This window comes from Paralichthys olivaceus, chromosome 2 (assembly GCF_024713975.1).
Source record: "Paralichthys olivaceus isolate ysfri-2021 chromosome 2, ASM2471397v2, whole genome shotgun sequence".
Taxonomy (NCBI): domain Eukaryota; kingdom Metazoa; phylum Chordata; class Actinopteri; order Pleuronectiformes; family Paralichthyidae; genus Paralichthys; species Paralichthys olivaceus.
This window is the reverse complement of record NC_091094.1, coordinates 20,583,477-20,604,570: the sequence shown is the minus strand read 5'-3', so window position 1 is coordinate 20,604,570 and position 21,094 is coordinate 20,583,477. Positions and strand designations below refer to the sequence as shown.

The window sequence follows — 21,094 nt, the reverse complement described above, 5'->3', positions numbered from 1 at the left end:
TTTAGACGACTGTAAAAAACATGGTGACCTCCGTAGAGAGGACCCATTTCCGATGTAAGTATTATAAATATAAAGTGACCATTCTAGGGTAAAAGTTATGATGATTACACACTTGTGAAATCATTACTAGGATTATTTTATATTTAATTTCTACCAATAAATTGATCTAAAACTTACACACTGAATCTTTAATGTAACAATTTGCATAAATATCTGAGCTTGTTATACTGTTCGCCCCTCCAGGTTCAACATGCCTCATGACGACAGTAACAAGTGCAAGGAGGATGGGGTTAAGATTCAGCAACACGTGATGGCGCCCACGCTGAACTACAATACAAACCCTTGGATGTGGTCCAAGTGTAGCAGGAAGTACATCACAGAGTTCCTCGAGTATGTCACAGTCTTTTCCTCAGTATTGTTCCAAACTTGCATGGGCTGTAGATCATGTAGATAAAGTTTTTCTACTGTAATGGAGAAATCAACTAATAACTCTTGTTCTGGATCAAATTGACATGACCTTATGCCAAATATCTTTTTAAAGATGCTGTATTTAGAAACTGTTGTAGAAATATCACATTATCACATCAAGTGTATTTGCAGAAACGCACAGACATTCTCACAGAGTGTGTACTGTATGCAGTATTTCCACTTTTAGGAGCCATAGCCAGAAACACAAATAAACTGAGTAATAATTTCTCGGGGCTGTTGCAGCCTCTTGTCTCCTCTCATCTAAAGACTCCTCAATCCATTGAGAAAAACCAGAGAACGACTTCTGAAGGAAAAAAAGTGATACTACTGCTGAAATGTTCAGCCCCAGCAGTAAAACCAGCCACCAGTATTATTGTTGTGCTTGATTTGTGTAGTGGACTGAATGTATACACAGTGTACAGTACGGGTTCTAGATATGTACAGGAAAATGACCTCTCCAGCTCTACTGAGTGTTCTTTCTGTCTGTGTCTCTTGTTTTTCTCTTTTTTTCTTTAAGTCATTTTATTTTTATTTCTTAATAGCACAGGATATGGGGAATGCTTGCTTGACGAGCCTGTTTCTAGGCCGTACAGTCTCTCGCAGCAGCTGCCTGGACGGATATACAATGTCAATAAACAGTGCGAATTGATATTTGGGCCGGGGACGCAGGTGTGCCCTTATATGGTAAGTGGAGCCAGTGTCCTGAAGCTAAACTGTCATGTTGCACATCTGGATCTGTGAGGGAAGCCTGTTGTGTTATGATCATTTGCTGCGGACGTCTTTAGTTCAATGTGAAGCCTTTCAAGTCAATCGCTGTGTTTAACAACATACTAATAGTTCTTTCTGAGATGCTAATAAACAAGAATAATTTAATATGTAAGACAAGATATTATAAATTCTGTTCAAGAAAGATTGAATCAAGCTTGAATCATTACATCAAACCACCAAGCTATTGTATGTTTATCTTGAATTTTAAAGGGATGGTGCAGAAATATCTCCAAATTACATTTGACACCTGGCACTGAGAAAGTTTTCTTGGCACATGAATCCACACACAGACTGAAAGGTCGCGCAATCGACTGGCTGAGAGACATTTGGCAAAAAGCTCATACAGCAAATTCAGTCTATGGTATCACCTTCTGGTAAAATGTTGGATAATGAAGGATCCATTGGATTTCTGCCAATTTGAGTATATATGTCAATGGAGTTGTCTACACTGTTATTATTAAACATTTACATTTATGTGTGTGTGTGTGTGTGTGTGTGTGTGTGTGTGTGTGTGTGTGTGTGTGTGTGTGTGTGTGTGTGTGTGTGTGTGTGTGTGTGTGTGTTCATTAGACTCAGTGTCGGAGGTTGTGGTGCACCAGCCCAGAGGGTGCCCAGCAGGGATGCAGGACCCAACACATGCCTTGGGCAGATGGCACAGATTGCTCCCCCGGAAAGGTGAATGTCATGTGGAACTAAAGACAGACTTCCTGATGCAAAACAGAAGGGATAGAATTGAGCTTTATTTGAGAACAAGTTTGGGATAAATGTCTAAAGGGAACAAAGTTGTGAAATGTTTTAACACTCCACGGGAATGCCACATTTTATCCATTACACTATAGTGTCATACTCACATGGTTCTGTAATGTGAGCTGATTATCCTTAATACAGTTACTTGTTTTGATCTCTCAGCTTTTGCAGTGACTTAAAATTAAAAATTGCTAAAAAGTGTTTAAATTCAAACATGGCAAAATAGTTTCCAAACATTTACCACTGACACATTTAAAGTTAAGAAATTGCACTTGATGGCGTGAAGTTGTACATGATAGTCACTTTCGAGGTGACAGCCTTAGTGGAGCTTTTAATTAGAATTTTCTCACAAACCCCTTGTTTCCTGCCACTAAGACTGTGAGGACTTGAAAGCAATAAAGTTACACACACATGTTGAAGCCTTTTCGTGTTTACACCAAAGTCTCGTCCCATGCTAAGCCTAAGTGCACCACACGAAAAACACTTAATCTGGGGTCTGTTTGTTTAACAGTGTAAGATTATCCTCCTGTTATGAGCTGAGATTTATTTATTGATCTCGAGTGTGACTTTTTCCTGTCCTCTGTCCAGCCAGACAGCCATGAAATGTCTTTTTCGGTTACTCCTTTTTCCATTTGCCTCACTTTATAATTTCTCCCAGATTAGCATCAAAGCACGGGAGATCAGATAGATGTGTTGCCAGTTTTATGGATAAGATTTCATGCGTTAACTCTGTCTGTTCTGTGCCTTTTTTTCATTTTCTGTCTTCTTTTTTTCTTTCACTTCACCTCCAACTCTCCCTCTGCTCCCATACTTTTCATTCTTCTACTTCACTCTTTTTTCCTTAACTCTCTCATTGCAGCACTGCAAGCATGGCCTGTGTATAGCCAAAGAGCACGATGCCACACCTGTGGAGGGGGCGTGGGGAGTTTGGAGCCCTTTCGGTACCTGTTCACGGACATGCGGCGGGGGCATCAAGATCGCTGTGCGCGAATGCAACCGACCTGTGTGAGCAGTCCCTCTCTTTGTAATTATGCATGCCCACTAGACCTTGTCTCCATTTTAGCTGCCAAAGTCAGTGTTCCATAGATCAATCTACCTTGAGGAAATTCTTTCCATAGCTCGTGTTCATCGAGACAGATCTATCAGGATGTCTCCGAACAATTTGAGCCAAGCTACCTGGTAGGCAGGCTGATTTTACATACCAAAAAAGATATGTCCTATTAAAACGATGTAGCCGTCACTGCCCACAACTTTTACGTTGCTATGGTTGCTAAGAAATATATCCACTAGAGGCCAGTGCAGAGTCGAGAGTTTCTGACAACAACAAACAGAGCATTGGTGGTTGTGATAATGTAGTTATCTGTGTGTAAAGTAAGATCATATAGATGCCTGTAGTTTCTTATCAACTCACTCAAGTCTCTCCTCAATAAGTTCTGCTATTCTTGAAAACTCTTCCTTGTGTGTATGGTTGTTTCACTTTAACTATTGACTACACTGCCCCCTGACAAATTCCACTGGTACTGCTGTTTCTTTTGTTTCCTCCGTAATAGTGGGCAATAGTAAGCTTTCAGAGTACATGCACAAATACGGACAAAATGAATGCAGAGAACGGACAGAAGGCTTTATCCTGTTATGTATACTTATCCATCATGAGCATGAGGAAGCCTTTACATGTAACTTGGTGACATAGACACTTAAAAGAAAAAAATCCAGGAATGTAAAAAAGGCATTTTGTTGGAGAGACGGCTGCAGAGTTTGGCCTCTGTAACTTAGTGAACTATTTAGATGCACAAAGAAGCTAAAGGACACAAATAAGGAAAGGCAAAACCCAAAAAGCATAATAAAGGGTGCTTTAAGACATTTACTTAAGCCACTAAACTTCTTTGATTTCACTCCCAGGCCCAGGAATGGAGGAATGTATTGTGTTGGTCGCCGGATGAAGTTTCGTTCCTGCAACTCTGAGCCCTGCTCAAAGCAGAAGAAGGACTTTAGGGAGGAGCAATGTGCTGCCTTTGACGGCAGGCACTTCAACATCAACGGTCTACCTCCAAACGTTCGCTGGGTGCCCAAGTACAGCGGAAGTGGGTCACCAGCAAAGCCTCCTTGATCAGTAGATAAAATATAAGCTATGCATTGATATCTGTTGGTACTAAGTATTTGTCTGTCTTTTTCTCTTTCAGTCTTGATGAAGGACAGGTGTAAGCTGTTCTGCAGGGTGGCAGGCAGCACGGCATACTATCAGCTCAGGGACCGGGTTATTGATGGCACGCCGTGTGGACCTGATACCAACGACATCTGTGTCCAGGGCCTGTGCAGGGTGAGCTACCTAACACTTTTTAACTTCACAATAATCGACTGCATGGTTCAAATTCATATGTACAGCTACTTTTGGAATCAAAAATATAGTTCCTGTTGATGACCACTCCTGCATGGTGACTCTAAGCGTAGACGTAAATATCTCTACATCCTTAGAGCAAACATTTTCAATAAGCAGTTCAATCCTTTGCCTAACCAGAATGTGTTTATGTCCCCTTACCCCTGTGAACAGAAAGATTTTTAGTTTGAAAGCTTGATTACTAACATATCGTTCATCATCATCAGTATGTTCCTTGAAACAAGCAGTGGGCTGCTCTTTGTACACTCTGAACCACACACAGTGTTTTGGTTAGATTGTGGTTCAGAACATTGCCCCTCTGGTCTTGGCATGTGCATTTAGATCTGTGCTGTTGCACTCAAGCTAAGTTCTTCATTATTGATAGAAAATAAAGAATGTCTCTTGCTACAGCCAATTACAAGCTTATACCATTTCTATTGTGTGTGTGGCTTATTTATTTATTCTTTTTTTGAGGGAAATTTATTTCAGATGGGTGTAACTCAATAAGTTCTTTTGCAATTATTTCAAGGGTCAGTGGGTTTGACTCTGTCTTAATAATCAGTATTTCATCAAGAAATGAATAAGTTAATGCCAAATGGAATATGTGACATATTAATGTTGCAGCATTTACTTTTCCCTTGAAACTGGAGCACCAGTGTTTTTGATGATCAGTCCGGCTTCTTTGTTTTTGGAGACTACATATCATTTTATCTACATTTAAAAAAATCTTCTCACTATTATTCTCTCTTTTTCTTTTCAAACTTGTCTTCCACTTCCACCTGCCTTTTACCTCTTTACCGAGCAGCAAGCGGGCTGTGACCATGTATTGAACTCTAAAGCCAGGAGGGACAAATGTGGTGTGTGTGGAGGTGACAACTCATCCTGCAAAACTGTGGCAGGCACCTTCAACATTGTCCGCTATGGTGAGCCACAGTCCCTCCCTTTGTTACACTCTCAATTTACCCTCAGCAAATGTTACATTGCTGCAACACATAATTTATCTGTGCTTAGTCATCAGAATAAACACTGGCAGTGGAGCTCTCTTGTTAGCAAGGCACAGAGCTTGGCATATTAATGATTTAAACCAACTACTTTGCAGGCTATAATGAAGTAGTGCGAATACCCAGTGGTGCTACAAATATAGATGTGCGTCAACACAGCTACTCAGGGAAACCAGATGATGACAACTACCTCGGTAAGATGTTCAACATTTAGTTTTAAAGAAATTAGTATTTCTGCTTTTGAGCTGCATGTTTGATCTCTGCATGCTTGTCTTTGTGCAAGACAGTGTTCAGATTTTAGTGTAACATCAGAGGAGTTAGCCTTAGTTAGACCTGTGGGTACCATTCCAGCCAGGTCAGTAAGTTTATAAGCTTTAATGTGTCTGTATACAGCAGTTGTGTGTCTTTATATGTGAGTTTCTGTATAATACAGTTTACCTGTCTGATTTGTCAGCTATTTGTGTACATGTCTTGTTGCCATGAACAAGCTAATAGCTCAGACAGCCCTCTGGGTATCATTCCATCAAGGCCAACATGTGTGTCAAAATGTCTTGTTATTTGTCTGTTCGCCTGTATAATTAATTATATGTCACTTCTGAATATGACCTTTCAGTTTTCATCATTTATTTTTTGTGTATTTATTTGTGTATGGACACAGTCATTAGGGGCCCAAAGTGGGGACAATTTTACCGGAATGAGGGCCAATTTCCACAACATATTAGTGTAATGTGTGAAATGGCGAGGAAAGTTAAGGCAGGAAATTAGCTTCATAATCGCATTAGGGTGAATGAGTGCAGCAGACTGGCTGTTAAACAGAACAGGATACCCCTGGATGGGACGTCTCCAGGAACAGAGGATTATTTTACCCCAATAAGGCTTTAATGGTGCTTCTGCACGTGCCATATGAAAATTTTAGCCAAAGTGATGCTCAGCTGCCCTGTCACATGCCAAAGAAAGCGCTGCCACGGAGATTATATTTTCAACAGCATTTGTTTGTTAGTTAGCAGAATTATGCAAAAAAATCTTGGACAGATTACTACGAAACTTGGGGAAAGTGCTATCCAGTGCAGATCCAATCAAAAATCTGGATCCAGTCAAATTAAAGGTGGTTTAATAAGGGAACTGAGTGTAAGTCTTGTTATATGTGCTAGTTAGTGTCATCAGTTATCAATACTTCATATTTTCTTGTTTTTTGTTGTATTGTACCAATTAGGCAACAATAGTTTAATAAGGCTCATTGTGATCCTCTGGGTCAGTGGGACCAACCACAGTATGTGACTGTTTCTGTCTGACTCCTTGCAGCTATATCAACTAGCCGTGGAGAATTCCTGCTTAATGGAGAGTTTGTGGTCAGCATGTTCAAAAGGGAAATTAAAGTGGGAAATGCCGTCATCGAATACAGTGGCTCTGACCATGTCATTGAGAGGATCAACTGCACTGAACGTATTGAAGAGGAGATCATTGTCCAGGTAAACTGTCATGATAGCTTAGCATTACAGATTGAAAAATTCAAAGCGAGAGGAGTTTAGAGGCCGTAGCAGCAGTGAAACTTAAAGTGTGAGACTTTCTGCAGGCTTTACTTTTACTTTTGAAGTTGTGGAGAGTCTGTTCCCCATTAATACCCATAATCTGACTGTATTATAAAACCTACCAGAATGTTTGAATTTTTCCGTAGGTGCTGTCTGTGGGGAATCTCTACAACCCAGATGTCAGGTACTCCTTCAACATCCCTATAGAGGACAAACCTCAGCAGTTCTTCTGGGATGCCTATGGGCCCTGGCAGGAGTGCAGCCGCCTGTGCCAAGGTGAGGGGGAGACACAAGGGGTTGGCAGGGTGAGGTGATGGGCGTAGCCAATGATAAATGGAGTGGTGAGTGCAGGGATGAGGAGACATGGGAACTGCTGAGCCAGAGGCATAGGGGAGAGTAGATTGTCTGGCTAAACTTGACAAGCCCATGCTAGACCTATAGGTTTGGAACAAGTGATTAAAGCTCAACTTCATAGTATGCTGTGGCAGATTGCCGTCTTTGGCATGATTGTGGATATGTCGGGGTGTGTGGGTGTGCAGAGGCGGATTGCAGGTAAACTCGAAAACCTGCCATGTGTTATGACTCAAGCACTTTATTTGAGAATCTCTTCATCCACCTTTTGACACAGCCCTGCATGAACAACCAACAGTAAATTCCAAAGAGAAACCAACGAGTTCACACAGCAGGATAAACAGCAAACTATGTAATTCCCTCAGCACTTTTGATTCTCTGATTTATTTGGCTTTTCTGCCAGCCTGGGACACACTAAGCTCTCACAGCACTGAGCTGCAAAACTTAGTAACAAGAGGTACCGATAGCGAATCTATTTCTTGGGGCCACATGATGTTTAAATCTCTCTCTAACCTACTGTACAGAAGGTGCATTGTGATTTAGTGCAGGCTTGTCGACACGAGCCAAGGTGAAGCACACATACCCATAGCTGCTGGTATCTATATTGTGCTTGAGCAAGCTGTTGCATCAGATAACTACTTGCAGGATCTTTCTTAAGCTTGAGTCAGGCTGTGGAAGGTAGTGGAGTTTTATTTAAGGATTACATTATGAAACCACAGATTGCAGCGGTCGTCATAGATTTCTATGTACTCCCTGTAAGTGTCTTACCAAAGAACAACTTATAATGGAAAATAAGTCAGCTCTTTATTTAAGAGTATTTAAGTATTTAAGAGTGACGTTGACTTTTTATATTTATTATCTGTTCAAACATGCATCATTGTGTCTCTTAGGAGAGCGGAAGAGGAAGATTCTCTGTAGCAGAGAGTCAGACAGGGTGGTGGTGTCTGACCAGAGGTGTCACGGTACAGCCAGACCTGCCATCATCACTGAGCCCTGCAATACTGAATGTGAACTCAGGTTTGTATTACTAATGTTATCAACCTTCACTGCTCATATGAACCACTCAATGAGTCCTTCTTCATGTGGAGATTTAAAAAATTTATCCTATCACCTTTGACACAGGTGGCACGTGGCCCGTAAGAGTGAGTGCACAGCTCAGTGCGGTGTTGGATATCGTACCCTGGAAATATACTGTGCCAAAATCAGCCGTACAGATGGCAAGACCCAGAAAGTTGATGACCGCTACTGTAGTGGTCTGCGGAAACCTGACGACAAGGAAGGTTGCCACGGGGACTGTAACCCGGGTGGCTGGGAGTACTCGCCTTGGTCAGAGGTAAGATTGACGGGGATTTGCGTTGATCATAGGTTGTGTATATGCTTATACTTGCTGACATTGAAACATGTGCCGCAGTGCTCCAAGAGCTGTGGTGGGGGCACCCGCCGTCGAGGGGCAGTGTGTCGAAAGGCAGCTGAGGCCGGTGGTGATGAGAGTAAATGCAGTCAAAGGGACAAGCTGACCGTCCAACCCTGCAATGAATTCCTCTGTCCACAATGGAAGACTGGTGACTGGTCTGAGGTCAGTACAGGTCTTGTTGAGAAAGTCTGACAACTGCTGCTCATGTACAGTGATCTCAATAAAGGGAGTGGATATGTTCAGCACATACATTGAATGTTTACATTAAATCTTCCTATATAACATTATAGTTTGACAAATCTTATGCCTATATATTTATCTGAGAGTTATCTTCCTCACACTGGTGTTTACGTAGCTGGTTTAACTTTGTTTAAAGAGAAACAGACCCTAGTGTAAATACTGTAGTTTTAAGCCAGCAATGATCTGGGTCAAATGTAAAATCCCAGTGTTGATTGTGCATATCTCGGCTTTGGCAAAGTTGTTCCCCTCCTTCTGTACAGTGAGTGTTGGGAAATTGGTGATTGCAGGGTAAGATTGTACAAACTGTTGCACAGATTACACACTGTAGAGCAAGGAGCTTTGGGCTGCATTCCAGAAATTTTTCACATCTCCCATGTGGTGCAGCTAAATACAGACACCTACACTTTGCTGTATGCACACTGTGAGCAATATACTCAAAAAATATCAAATCACTCCCTGCTTTGGCCTGATAACTGTGACCATGTCATAAACTGTTAACTCATTTTGAAACCTAAAATATTTATCTATCAGTGCCTTGTGACATGCGGGAAAGGCTACAAGCACCGTCAGACGTGGTGTCAGTTTGGTGAGGACCGTCTTGATGATCGCTTCTGTGGCTTGTCTAAACCTGAGTCAGTGCAGACGTGCCAGCAGCAGGAGTGCGCCTCTTGGCAGGTTGGACCCTGGGGACAGGTGAGTCACCTTCTTGTAAACAGCAGACACTAGTGTGCCCTTTGTGCAATGCTGTCCAGTAAGGGAATTTGTGGGGTTAGTGCTGATGCAGTGGTAGAGCTGGTGGATAGATGACATTAAGCCAAGCTCCTCCTTTTTGTTTGAGCACACACGTGAAAATGTAATATTCAAAAGCTATGGATTTTAAGGGTAGGCGTGCTCTTGTACAAAGCTTTGTATAGGTTAATGCATACATGCATGTGTCTGTGTCTGTGTGTGTGTGTGTGTGTGCATGCTAAGCCTCAGTTGTGTTTGCGCACAGAGAACCGAACACCCAAAAATGTGAGACATATCTGTGCCCCCCCCATCAGAGGATGTGCACATGTTAAGGTATATTTGAAGTTGTTTAATGAAGCGTGTTCAAATGGTAGTTGAAGTCGCCGCCACACAAGTTTGACCTTGTTTCACTGGAGGCAATGAGGCAGAAGAGAACGCGGGGTAGTACCCTCTGACTCGGCTACAACGGAAAAAGGACAATGTGATGTATATGAGCTACGGTTCCTCGTGAAGTTGACTTTTAATTTTTCTTTTTTTGTATCTGCCTGAAACTTAAGAATGTTTGTCATGGAAGTGGAGGAGTAAAATTACCCTTTCTTTACTCGCCTACCCTGGTGTGCAATTTTTGATTTGTTTGTGTTTGGCGGTTGCTTTGTTGTTTTCTTCTTTTCTTACATTTTCTTTTTGTCTTATGCTCACTGTTTCCCCTCCACTCCTTTTTTCCCTCTTTGAACCCAGTGCACTACCTCGTGTGGGCCAGGCTACCAAATGAGAGCTGTGAAGTGTGTGGTCGGCTCTTATGGTGCTGTCATGGACGATACTGAATGTAACGCTGCCACCCGACCCACAGACACCCAGGTAAGGAGGGCATTCTCTTCCTTATTTGCATCCTTTCTCCCTCTCTCTAACATCTTTGTTTTACTTCTCTTAGCTTCCCACGGTCTCTTAATCTCAACATGGCAGCAACAATTATTTCAAGGTCGAGTGACAAAGTGAATTATACTGTGAGGAGAGAAGATAGCATCCATATTAACACACACTGACGCTTAAAACAGACACAGACAAGCACACACACTTCACGTCCACCTGGACTCAATAAAGCTATGCTGTGTGATGTCTGGTGGAGAGAGAAAAAGAGGGGAAGGTTGTACAGGCCTCACCATCCTCACAAAGGAACATACAACTGAAGACCTCTCAGCTCAAACGCAGCAAGACGACCTTATAGAGTTATTCTTCTAAATACCTTTTATGTAGGACACACTTAAAGTTTGTCAGAAGTCATGTTTGTCTTAAAAGTATTTAGTTTTAGTTTGAATATTGTCCATACTCTAATTTCAAAGCATCCTTTAGAAAATTACCAATGTACAGAGCGGCTTAGTTGAATAGTCATGCTGCAGTTTTAAACATTTGACACCGTCTCCTCCTCCTCCATGCAGACTGAGAAATGTGATGTTCATGTGTGTAATCTGTGCATCTGTTCTCACAAACACATAGACACAGAAAAACCAAAGGACACTATTTTGAGCTGAATGATTTTTTTTGATCAGTGTTGGGCGTAAACCCATTTTAGAGGGCTGAGCATGCAGACCCAGGATGAGGCCCCCCTCTAGTTGAAGCGGCTCTTAATTCCGGTGCCTGGGCCGACAGAACCAGTGACCCTGAAGCAGTCGCCCCACCTTGTTGTGATTCTAACCAGCCAGCCATGAAGTGGGCCAACAGGCCGCCTGTCCCACTGCAGACAGCCACCAGGCAAGGCTCAGAAAACCATGGAGAGATAGGCAGATGGAAGTCTTTCAGAGCACAAGGAGTAGAGAGGTGGAGGCAACAGATGCTTTGCTCAGTGCTTTCCTCACTAGTTTGAAGGAAGGCTGGGCATTTCTGAACACTGCTGGAGCCTGTAGTATTTGTACATCTACAACTTTAAAGCCGCAGTACCCACCATTACACACAAAGTCACAGAATCATCAGAGAATCTGTCATATGTTATTAGTTCATTTAGAATTGACATTTAAGATGTGACTGACATGAAGTGTGTGGAGCTACTTTGCACACCACCACAAGGCCTATTTGTTGCTATTAGGTGGCCGAGTGAGGAATGTGGAGCCTGCTCAGATCCTGTGTGACCTGATTAAGGCACTCATTCCTAGAGACTGGGGGTCAGAGGGCACCAGAGGGCATGAGGAGAAAAAGAGGAAAGGGCGGAAGGTGAGGGACAAGGGGGTGGATTAGGGGTGGAGTTTGCAACCACGCCAGCATGGGCATTGGAGCCCTGAATACCACTCCACTGTGACCTGTTATGACAGGGATCAGGGCTTTATGCTGAGTGGCTTACTGCCACAATCCATAGTTTGAACTGACGGGGCGGACCCTGTTAATGTTGTTTTGGTAAGGTGGGGGGAAAAGGTTGATGGGAAACACAACTGCTCTCTAATGTAGAGCTGAAGGAATATAGTTTAAGTTGTTAATGACTGTCCCATGTCAGAGGAGCTATCTCTGATATTCATGGTATTTTGTGGCCAGGGACAGATGTTGTTACAGTATATTCACTTTGTTAATCGTTGCATAAACTGGTGTATGTGTCCTTCCTTCAACAGGACTGTGAACTGGCTCAGTGTCCCAGCAGCCACCCTGTTCCCCCAGGGACCAAAGTCCCCTCCCATCAGACCCACAAAACCCAGTGGCGGTTTGGTTCCTGGACTCAGGTTGGTTGTCCTGTCATATTCACAATCAGTTTGCACAGTTTGTTGGTTTCCAGCCTCTTAATGTTTCTTATCTGCACACCAGTGTACTGCCAGCTGCGGTAAAGGTACACGGATGCGCTATGTGAGCTGCCGTGACAACCAGGGCGGTGTGGCAGAGGAGTCGGCTTGCGCCCACCTACCAAAGCCCCCTGCCAGAGAAGTTTGCTCAGCAGTGGCTTGCGGACAGTGGAAAGTGCTGGAATGGACAGTGGTAAGAAAACCACCTGTTATAATCACTTATTCACTTATATCTGACCCAGTTAACGTAAATTATGCCAACATGACAATCTGTATGAGCTTACCCAATGTGGTAGAAAACAGTTTCAAATAAGTGAACATTTGGAGAGAAGTTTTCCTGTTTTCCAAGCTCTTCCCCTCAGATCTGCATCTTATTATACTGATGGATAGCCCTGTTGATTAACCTAAATTGTTTCATCAATACTGCCATCCAGATGTTTTTACTCCTGCAAGTTGTATTTCAGTATACGCTACATAATTTTTCACCTACACTGACAATAGTGTGTGCACACGCTATGTAGAGGGCGGGAAGGGAAGCTGCAGCTGGAAGGCAAATGTGTGTCGAGGTTGGGAGGTGGGTTAGACTGAGGCTAGAGAAGCAGTATGTCTTTTTCTATGGATGTGACGACAACGTTTTGTTCCAAATAACTCTTGTGGGGACATTTCAGCATTGTGAGGATGTTTAGATTGGTCCACACAACTTTATTTGACTGCTTGAAGTTTAAGAATTGGTGTTAGGGTTAGGGTGTTAAGGAGCAACAAAATGTGAGTGTCCTCACAACTTTAGAAAGACCACAGTGTGTGTGCTTGTGTGTTTGTGTGTGTGTGTGTGTGTGTGAGAGATAGAAAGTTGGAGTGAGGCACTCTGGAGCTGGGAGATGCAAGGGGCTGAAGAGAGGGGCTCCAGTCTTGTTTACAGATGTTTCTCATCACAGTCCTAGTGATACAGTACAGCTAGACTGCAGGTCTGGTCACCATGTACACACACACACACAATTGCACATGCACATACACACCCACACGTATACCAAGCCAAAGATACTCATTGACCCCCAAAAGGAAATGGTTCATCCCAAGGCTAAAAAAGATTTCAGAGGCCTATCCCAGCCACAAACACACACATATACACATATACACACTCGACTTACTAACCAAGAGCAACATAGCTTTATCTAGCAGTGACAGAACACTCCAATATGACAGACTTTTGTTATTGTTGTTAGTGACGGTACAGACGACAGTACGTTATCCAACTGCTTTACTTGGTGCCACATCATGTACACCAGCTTTATGTATGTAAGACCATCTTATTGTATCTATGATCATGTGAAATCCATAACATTTTGACAGCACACTGTAAACCACTGGACAGAGTAATCCCAGGCGAGGTTTTAGAGCAGACAGCTGTTGCATAAGTATAATAGATCACCTTATGCAAGCTAGAGAGTGGACTGTGCTAGGGAGGAGCCGAGGGAGACACCATTAAGATTGGTGTAAGATCTATCCTGTGTTACTTTAGGGAAAGGAAAGTTTTATTCCTGGGTCCTGTAAGAAGAAACTGCTTTGTCAGCCAGTACCAAGGCCATGGCAGTGTCCTGCATGTCCTCTTTAAATGGAATGAGATCTGTTTCCACATCCTCAACAATAAGTCATAATTGCTTTCGGTTGGTCTCAGACCTTTGTTAGAATGTGCCTCCTCATTGTTTTTGTCTGTTGAATGTCTGGGCAGTAAGCAAGTGGCATCAAATTACATCTAAATATAATTATCATTGTTCTGCTGGTTTTCTCTGTTTTGGCTTTCAGCAAACTGTGTGGTGGTTTTTCAACCTAGAAACAAAAATGAGAAGCTGCAGCTAAATGTTTTCTATAATGATTTGCTAATGATTGTTAGCATTGGAGCTAATTTAACTTGTGTATCTATCCAACCTCAGTGTCTAAACATATAATACTCCACACTATCATGCAAATCTTGACTGGTTTATGCAGCAGGAAAAAAGGTCTGTTTAGACACAGAGGACGTGACTGGTTCAGCAGCTCTTGTATGCAGGTTGTTGGGCTCACCAAGCTCATCCAATGATCCACATCAACTTTTTTCAATGGATTACATCGGTACAGTGCAGTGACCACGTCATCGTGGTTATTATCATCTACTTTTTGTTTGAAAAAATAAGAAGCTACTTTGGCTAAACTTTACGTTAAGCTTCATGTTTATTGCACACATGTTTTTAAATACTTTTTACACTTTAATGTGTGTGTGTGTTTTCAGTGCTCGGTAACCTGTGGCCAGGGGAAGACGACACGGCAGGTACTGTGTGTCATCAGTGACCAGGAGGTGAATGCTAGTGAGTGTGACCCAGACGATCGTCCTACCACAGAGCAGGACTGCGCTATGTCTCAATGCCCGTCCCGCTCAAGTGAGTCTCGACCTTTGCCGTCCTCCCCAAACGCCAGCACCAGGAACAACCTGCCCCGTAGCCAATCCCACCAATGGCGGACCGGACCCTGGGGCGCGGTGAGTTATCTTACTGTGCAGACAGCAGTTATCTTACTGTGCAGACAGCAGCATCACATTATAGTGGTCAGCAACCGTTTTTCTCTGGGGCCTGATGTTTGAACCTTTGTGCTAAATCTTGTGCAGCCAAACTTTTGACACAAACATTAGAAGCCCAGATAAGTTTTTAGCAGCAGCACTGAAATGATTGGTTTTTTGTTATGATCCTAATAATTAGAAACTACTCACTGCAATAATAAAAGGCCACCAGGAAAATGCTCTGAAGTCACAAAATTAGTTGCATTGAGCTTCAAAGTATCCATGAACATTGAACCATTGGACAGAGCCTGACTAGTTCTTTACCCCTTCTCCTGTCTTTAAGCTAAGTTAACCAGCTTGTGGCTTCAGCTTTATATTTACTGAACAGACATTAGACTGGTGCACAAAGGAGTAGTGCTTCATTATGCTCACAGAAAGGAAATGGCGTAGGTGCCAAAATGTGGAGCTTTTCCTTTTTTGTGTCCAACTAAATTCATCCTCAAGAAACTTCAGTTTGTGAACCAGTTATTTTTTCCTTGCAATTTGATATGTAAACTGAAGATGCTCTTTAATGTCAGTTGCCTTTTTAGGACCTTGTCCGTTGTGATTTAGCTCGATTGTGTGACCCAACATCCTCAACCCCCCCCACCCCCCCACCCCTTCCTTCAATCCTGTTCTCTGTATTGTTCAGCTGCTTTTAAAAAAGTGGGTCAGTGATAATGTCAAATGTCCAAAAATATCTTTGACCTTAAAATAGGTTTGGGAAGTAATCACAGCTATTTCTGGTCAGTCTTCCTTCTTCTGTCCTGAGGAAATGTATTTTATAAATCAGCAAACCGTGTCGCTCATTTGACATAAGAATAATATAACAGTTATGATTTTGTGTGTAGTGTATATTAATAGTATAAACTGTGTGCTGGTCATTTGTTCCTGTACATTTACCTACCAAGTTTCTAATCTATGTTGACAAAGACAGCCATGACTTTAGCCTTGCTGTTTGTTTAAATTAAATGTGTATAATACACAGTTATGTTCCTCTGAGGACTCATTAACACCTCCTATTCACTCAGCATCTGTTTGTGAGAACCACCTGTTTGACCGTGCACATTCTTCTCTTTTTAACACCAGTGCTCCAGCACATGTGCAGGAGGTTTCCAGCGGCGTGTGGTTGTGTGCCAGGATGAGAACGGCTACCCTGCCAACAGCTGTGAGGATCGCAGTCGGCCCAGTGAGCAACGATCCTGTGAGTCAGGGCCATGTCCACAGTGGATCTATGGCAACTGGGGAGAGGTAAGACAGACACCCCTTTACTGTGAGATGAGAGCACAGTTTACCATGGCCCAGAGACAGATACACGTGGAGCTTAGAGAGTAAAGTATAAACTCTGAGATGCTCATTAGTGTATAAATAATTACTTTGACACAGAGGTTCAGCTCGGAGGATTGAAAATCTATTAGAGGTTCTCAATTCTCTCTTTTCATGTGGAAAATGGTCTTTTACACCCAAAAAACTTCCCATAACCATCTGTAAAACACAACCTTTCCCCTCTCCTTCTGTCTTAAGTGCACAAAGCCATGTGGAGGTGGGATCAAGACGAGGTTGGTGGTGTGTCAGCGTCCAAACGGCGAGCGTTTCAACGACCTGAGCTGCGAGATCCACGACAAGCCACCAGATCGCGAGCAGTGCAATACTCAGCCATGCCCGTCTAGCCCCCACTGGAGCACAGACCCATGGAGCTCGGTACGCTCATAAAAAATATTCTACCTTGTTTTTCAAACTCACGTTTTATTTCAAATACCTGTAGTGTTACTCTTTCACAAACAGTCTTAAAAGGGCAGGATAACTATAGTGCGTTTGTGCTGGAGAAACCACACTCTACTTTAACTTTTAATCCCCCTCCGCTTCCCGCTCCCTCTCTGGCTCCTATGATCGGTCAATGTTTCCTCAAGACATTCATAAAAGGTTGTTTCTGTTGCACTTAAATGGAAAAGACACACTCACCTGCAATATGCCAAAAAAAAGTCATCATCACAAAATGCTCCAGTGTCGACTGTGACCACAAGTACATTTTTTTCTTTGTCAGTCCTAGTTACCATAAGACTGTTGATGAGCCGTGTACTCGTACGTATTTGAAAAATTCAGGATCACTTCGTATCACAATCAAAGTTAGTTTTGTAAAATATTGTTTTTAAGATAATTTATTAAGATATTTTTTTCTCTTTTTATCTTTTGTATATAGCATTAACTTTAAAAGTGATTTATTTTGTGTCTTAGCTCTTTGTATTCGCACATTTAGCCAATCGTTGTTCATATGCAAATACTGATGAATGTTTTTGTATATCAGGAATATACAGTATGATGCCTTGTTCTTTTATTATCCAAAGAATGGCCCATAATCTCCAAATATGCGGTGCTACACAGTATAGTTTGGCGTTGTGTTGTGAACATTGAAAGCGCCAGATAATATAGGACTGTATATGGGCTGTGTACTATCTATACATCTTTGTACTATATACATCTTAGAAATGGCTATTGTATTAAGAATTCAATTTGTCTCAAGGCACATGTGGTTTTATAGAGAAGTTACTAATCCTATATTTAGACACTTTATTTTACAGTTGATGCATTTACCCCATTTACGAAATCAACAGCGGTGTTGCCCTCACAACAACATTAATATGGAAGAAGGAAAATGTTTGACTCAGAAGTCCCTGAAACGTCCAGTATCAGTAGTAAACACTGACAAACAGCAGCTGTACCAGCACTGTAAAATAAAGTGTCTAGCAGAGTTTGTGGTAATTAGAACTAATAGCCATTGTATTCCAGTTTGGCAGAGGGTTTGACCCAGATTTTTTTAGTGTGGCCAAAACAATAGGTTTAAAGCTCTCTGCTCCAAAGGTGCTTGATATGAGTGTATTTATATTGTGTTAGTTAATATTTGCTTTGTACAGTAAGTACTTGGAGTTGCTAAATATGCTATGCTCAACAATACCTCACTTGGAACTAAACACAACTCAACTAGCCATTAAACTATGATACCCTTCACTACAGTGGTGCTTTGGCCAAAAACAAGGGAGTTATCAATATCAACTATGAACCATCACACTTTTGGTCAGTTAGGTGTTTATTGTGGCACATTGCTTTTTGATGCTGCCTTTTTTTGTATTTGTTTTATTTCTTTCCATGAGCAGTTAGTGGATTGATCAGAGTGATTGGCTAAATGCTAAAGTCTTATCACAGATTTGTTAAAATAATGTTTAATTGTCTTTGAATGTCCATGAAACACCGTGCTTAACCTTTAAGAGAATGGGCTGTTAAAATGTCATATTTTGAACACATGACACCTGTGACCACAGGGGAAGTTAATAGTGTTTTGTATCCAGAGCTCTTATTCTGAGCCAACCTAATGTGTCTACCTCAGTCTCTGCTATGATTGCCCCCCTGCCGTATCCTGGAGGGATTTTGGCTGGCTAAGATTAAGCATGAGTTGTTGAGGCTATCCAGTGCAGTCGATGGCCCTAAACACAGATCCAGGGTGTGTGTGTGTCATCTCCCACCTGGTTGCTGACATCATTTGTTTGAAAACGGTGGAAACTGATCCAGAATCTGTGGTTAGGGGCAACTTTTGGCTGCAGCCCAGAGCCCACCCAGTTGACTCTTCCTGGTCATAAATGTCTGTACTGACATCACACCTTATTTTAAGGGCCTGTTATCATTTTTACCACACATCATTTAAAGGTTCAGTGTGTAAGATTTAGGTGAAAATGATCTATTGGCAGAAATTGAATATAAAATAATCCTAGTGATGTGTTAAATCTAAATTGTAGGACTTGAGAGGGGGTCCTCTCTACGGAGGCTGTCGTGTTTTTGACAGAAGTCCAGCCAGGACAAACTAAACATCTTTTGAGTTTTTATGACAACTGAAGGCTACCACAGGTTGTCTTGCATGTTCGGAAGGTAAGGGGTATTCAGCTGCAACACGCAACTTCACCACTAGATGTCTCTAAATTCTACACACTGAACCTTTAAAATGAGAGCTAGCACTTGTAATGACTCCCACGTGACTTTGTGACTGTGCAGCAGCGTTAAGTCCGATCGAGGCTGAATCACAGAATTAATACAGCTCACCCTATATTTAGTTTCATTTTTCAGTTGTAGCAGTTTTACTCCTTGTGGTCAAACAGCAGTATAACACAAACTCCACACCAACAGGCTCTTGAAATAAGTATATTGTATGTCTCTTATTCACAAATGGCAGTATTAGTCTGTGTTTCAAGAAGATTTCTGTATATTTATGTAATTACTTGTATTTATTGTTACTTCATTATAATGTTATGTCAGTATTTAATTTTTTATGGATTTGTTGGATTTCTGTTCATTTCCAGAAAAGGTTACGATTAAAGTGAAGTAGAGGTACCATCCAAGGCTTTTCTTCATTCTTATTTAATCAAAACATTTTTATCACATGCAGTGACCAGGACAATGTCACAGCAAACTAAGAACAAGGGGAAAAAACACAACTGACATCTGGTTGACCAAAAACATCAGAAAGGGAGACAACTTATGCAAGTACCAACTTTTAAAAACACTCATCCTTTATTGAAATATTTAACTGAGGATTATTTACTGTGTTTGTGGAAGAGGGAATGTCCTATACCATTTAGTTTTACCTTCGACTTTGGCTGAAGGATTTAAAACAAGATGCCTGGCAAACAGCTTATGAAGCATTCCTCCCCGCCACTCTTTTCAATGGGGTGTTTTTCCTGAATGAAAATGCACAAATCACTGAGCAATATCTGTGTTATTTTATGCGGTCAGGGCCTCTGCTGACCTCTTTGAGCGACCCTGCTTTTTACCGTCTGTGTCAGAAGTTCAAAGCTCCTTCCCTGAAGGTAAATCTTTGGTGACAATGCCTCGATGTATAGCTCTCATCTCATTTACTGTGTTCACTCACTCTTAATGCCTGCCCCGGCGGCTTTTTTCTGGGACGCCTGGTGACGCGTGCTTGGCTATGAAGTCGCCAGCACCCTTTGCCCCCTTTCGTCGGGCCCCATCCAAACCATTCTAGTACGGGTTGATGACAGTTGACCAATGTAGGGGCCAGTGACAGTGGCTTTAAAGAGGGAGGAGGGGGCTTCAGCAAGACAATGCAGTGGTGTATTGGCAGGTCAAGGGTCCCGTTTGATCTAGGGAGGGGCCCCTTCCCGGTTCATCCCGTCAGCACAGACAGACTTATGGGAAATTGCCTGCATGTGATCCAGGAATAAAACAACAAAACAAAAGAAGGATTTCCTCACACTGCTGAGGATGGAAATAGGCAGATTTAGTGAAATAAATCTTAAAATAAATAAATCTATATATTAATTGTGCGTTTTGTGTTTGCAATAATCCTGTGAACTTCTTTTGGAAGTCAGCTCAGGGTTAGGGTTAGATCAGCGATTGACACTGTCAATGCTGCATGTCACGTTATTTGATGTAAACGAAATTGCGCTCACTTCTCTGTACGCGGTGATGTCAGAAATGTTGAGGTCAAGTGTGTGCCAGCAGCAGCGACATTTGTATTAGTGCGCTGCACTGGATAATTACAGAACCCCAGAGAACTTGTGGGTGAAGTTAATGAGCCCCGCATGGGTGGGGGCACTGATTCCCAAGGTATTGTGAGGGCATCACAGCAGCAGGAAATCCCTTGTAAAAAGGTATATTGAACTGTTTGAGAAAGACGTGACATTTAAGCAGAATAATAGCCTGGGAACCTGTAAAATACTCTCTTTGAAACTTTACTGGAGTCCAGCTTTGTTAGTTACTCTCCACAGTTCATTCAAAACAAATGTGTATTGTCATCATTTCTGGCAATAACATATCACAATGTGATCTCTGTTTTTACAGTTCGGGTAATATTTGATATTTGCTTAATAGAACCATGAAGTTCGTCTGCCACTCACATATGTTATTATTTATATCCTGCGTCATCCGTGTCATTGTCAATTTTATTCAAACAGAATCCACACAAGAATCACACAATATTAATGAAATTAATTTCTTTTTTTTGTGTTTATTAGTTGAATAAATCCACTTACGACACACAAGTAACAAGTAATCTTAATAAATCTAGTGTACTACAAAGTAAACTGTGAAGGGAGCCTAGATTTAAAAAAAAAAAGAAGCAGTAAGCATTTTATTCCTT

At 41.9% G+C, this 21,094-nt stretch overlaps 1 protein-coding gene across 1 annotated transcript in view; it reads left to right on the top strand.

Annotated features, from left to right (window-relative positions):
• Positions 1-21,094, top strand: part of adamts9 (ADAM metallopeptidase with thrombospondin type 1 motif, 9) — a 46,447-nt gene that overhangs the window by 7,564 nt on the left and 17,789 nt on the right. Inside the window, exons 9-28 of the mRNA XM_069511135.1 lie at positions 244-390; positions 1,011-1,152; positions 1,807-1,911; positions 2,843-2,988; positions 3,883-4,064; positions 4,164-4,300; positions 5,163-5,280; positions 5,457-5,552; positions 6,661-6,827; positions 7,034-7,163; positions 8,129-8,255; positions 8,361-8,571; positions 8,650-8,814; positions 9,424-9,585; positions 10,360-10,479; positions 12,216-12,323; positions 12,406-12,573; positions 14,647-14,892; positions 16,039-16,200; positions 16,474-16,650. Coding sequence (XP_069367236.1) covers positions 244-390; positions 1,011-1,152; positions 1,807-1,911; positions 2,843-2,988; positions 3,883-4,064; positions 4,164-4,300; positions 5,163-5,280; positions 5,457-5,552; positions 6,661-6,827; positions 7,034-7,163; positions 8,129-8,255; positions 8,361-8,571; positions 8,650-8,814; positions 9,424-9,585; positions 10,360-10,479; positions 12,216-12,323; positions 12,406-12,573; positions 14,647-14,892; positions 16,039-16,200; positions 16,474-16,650 — 3,016 coding nt within the window. The remainder of the gene's footprint in view (positions 1-243; positions 391-1,010; positions 1,153-1,806; positions 1,912-2,842; positions 2,989-3,882; positions 4,065-4,163; positions 4,301-5,162; positions 5,281-5,456; positions 5,553-6,660; positions 6,828-7,033; positions 7,164-8,128; positions 8,256-8,360; positions 8,572-8,649; positions 8,815-9,423; positions 9,586-10,359; positions 10,480-12,215; positions 12,324-12,405; positions 12,574-14,646; positions 14,893-16,038; positions 16,201-16,473; positions 16,651-21,094) is intronic.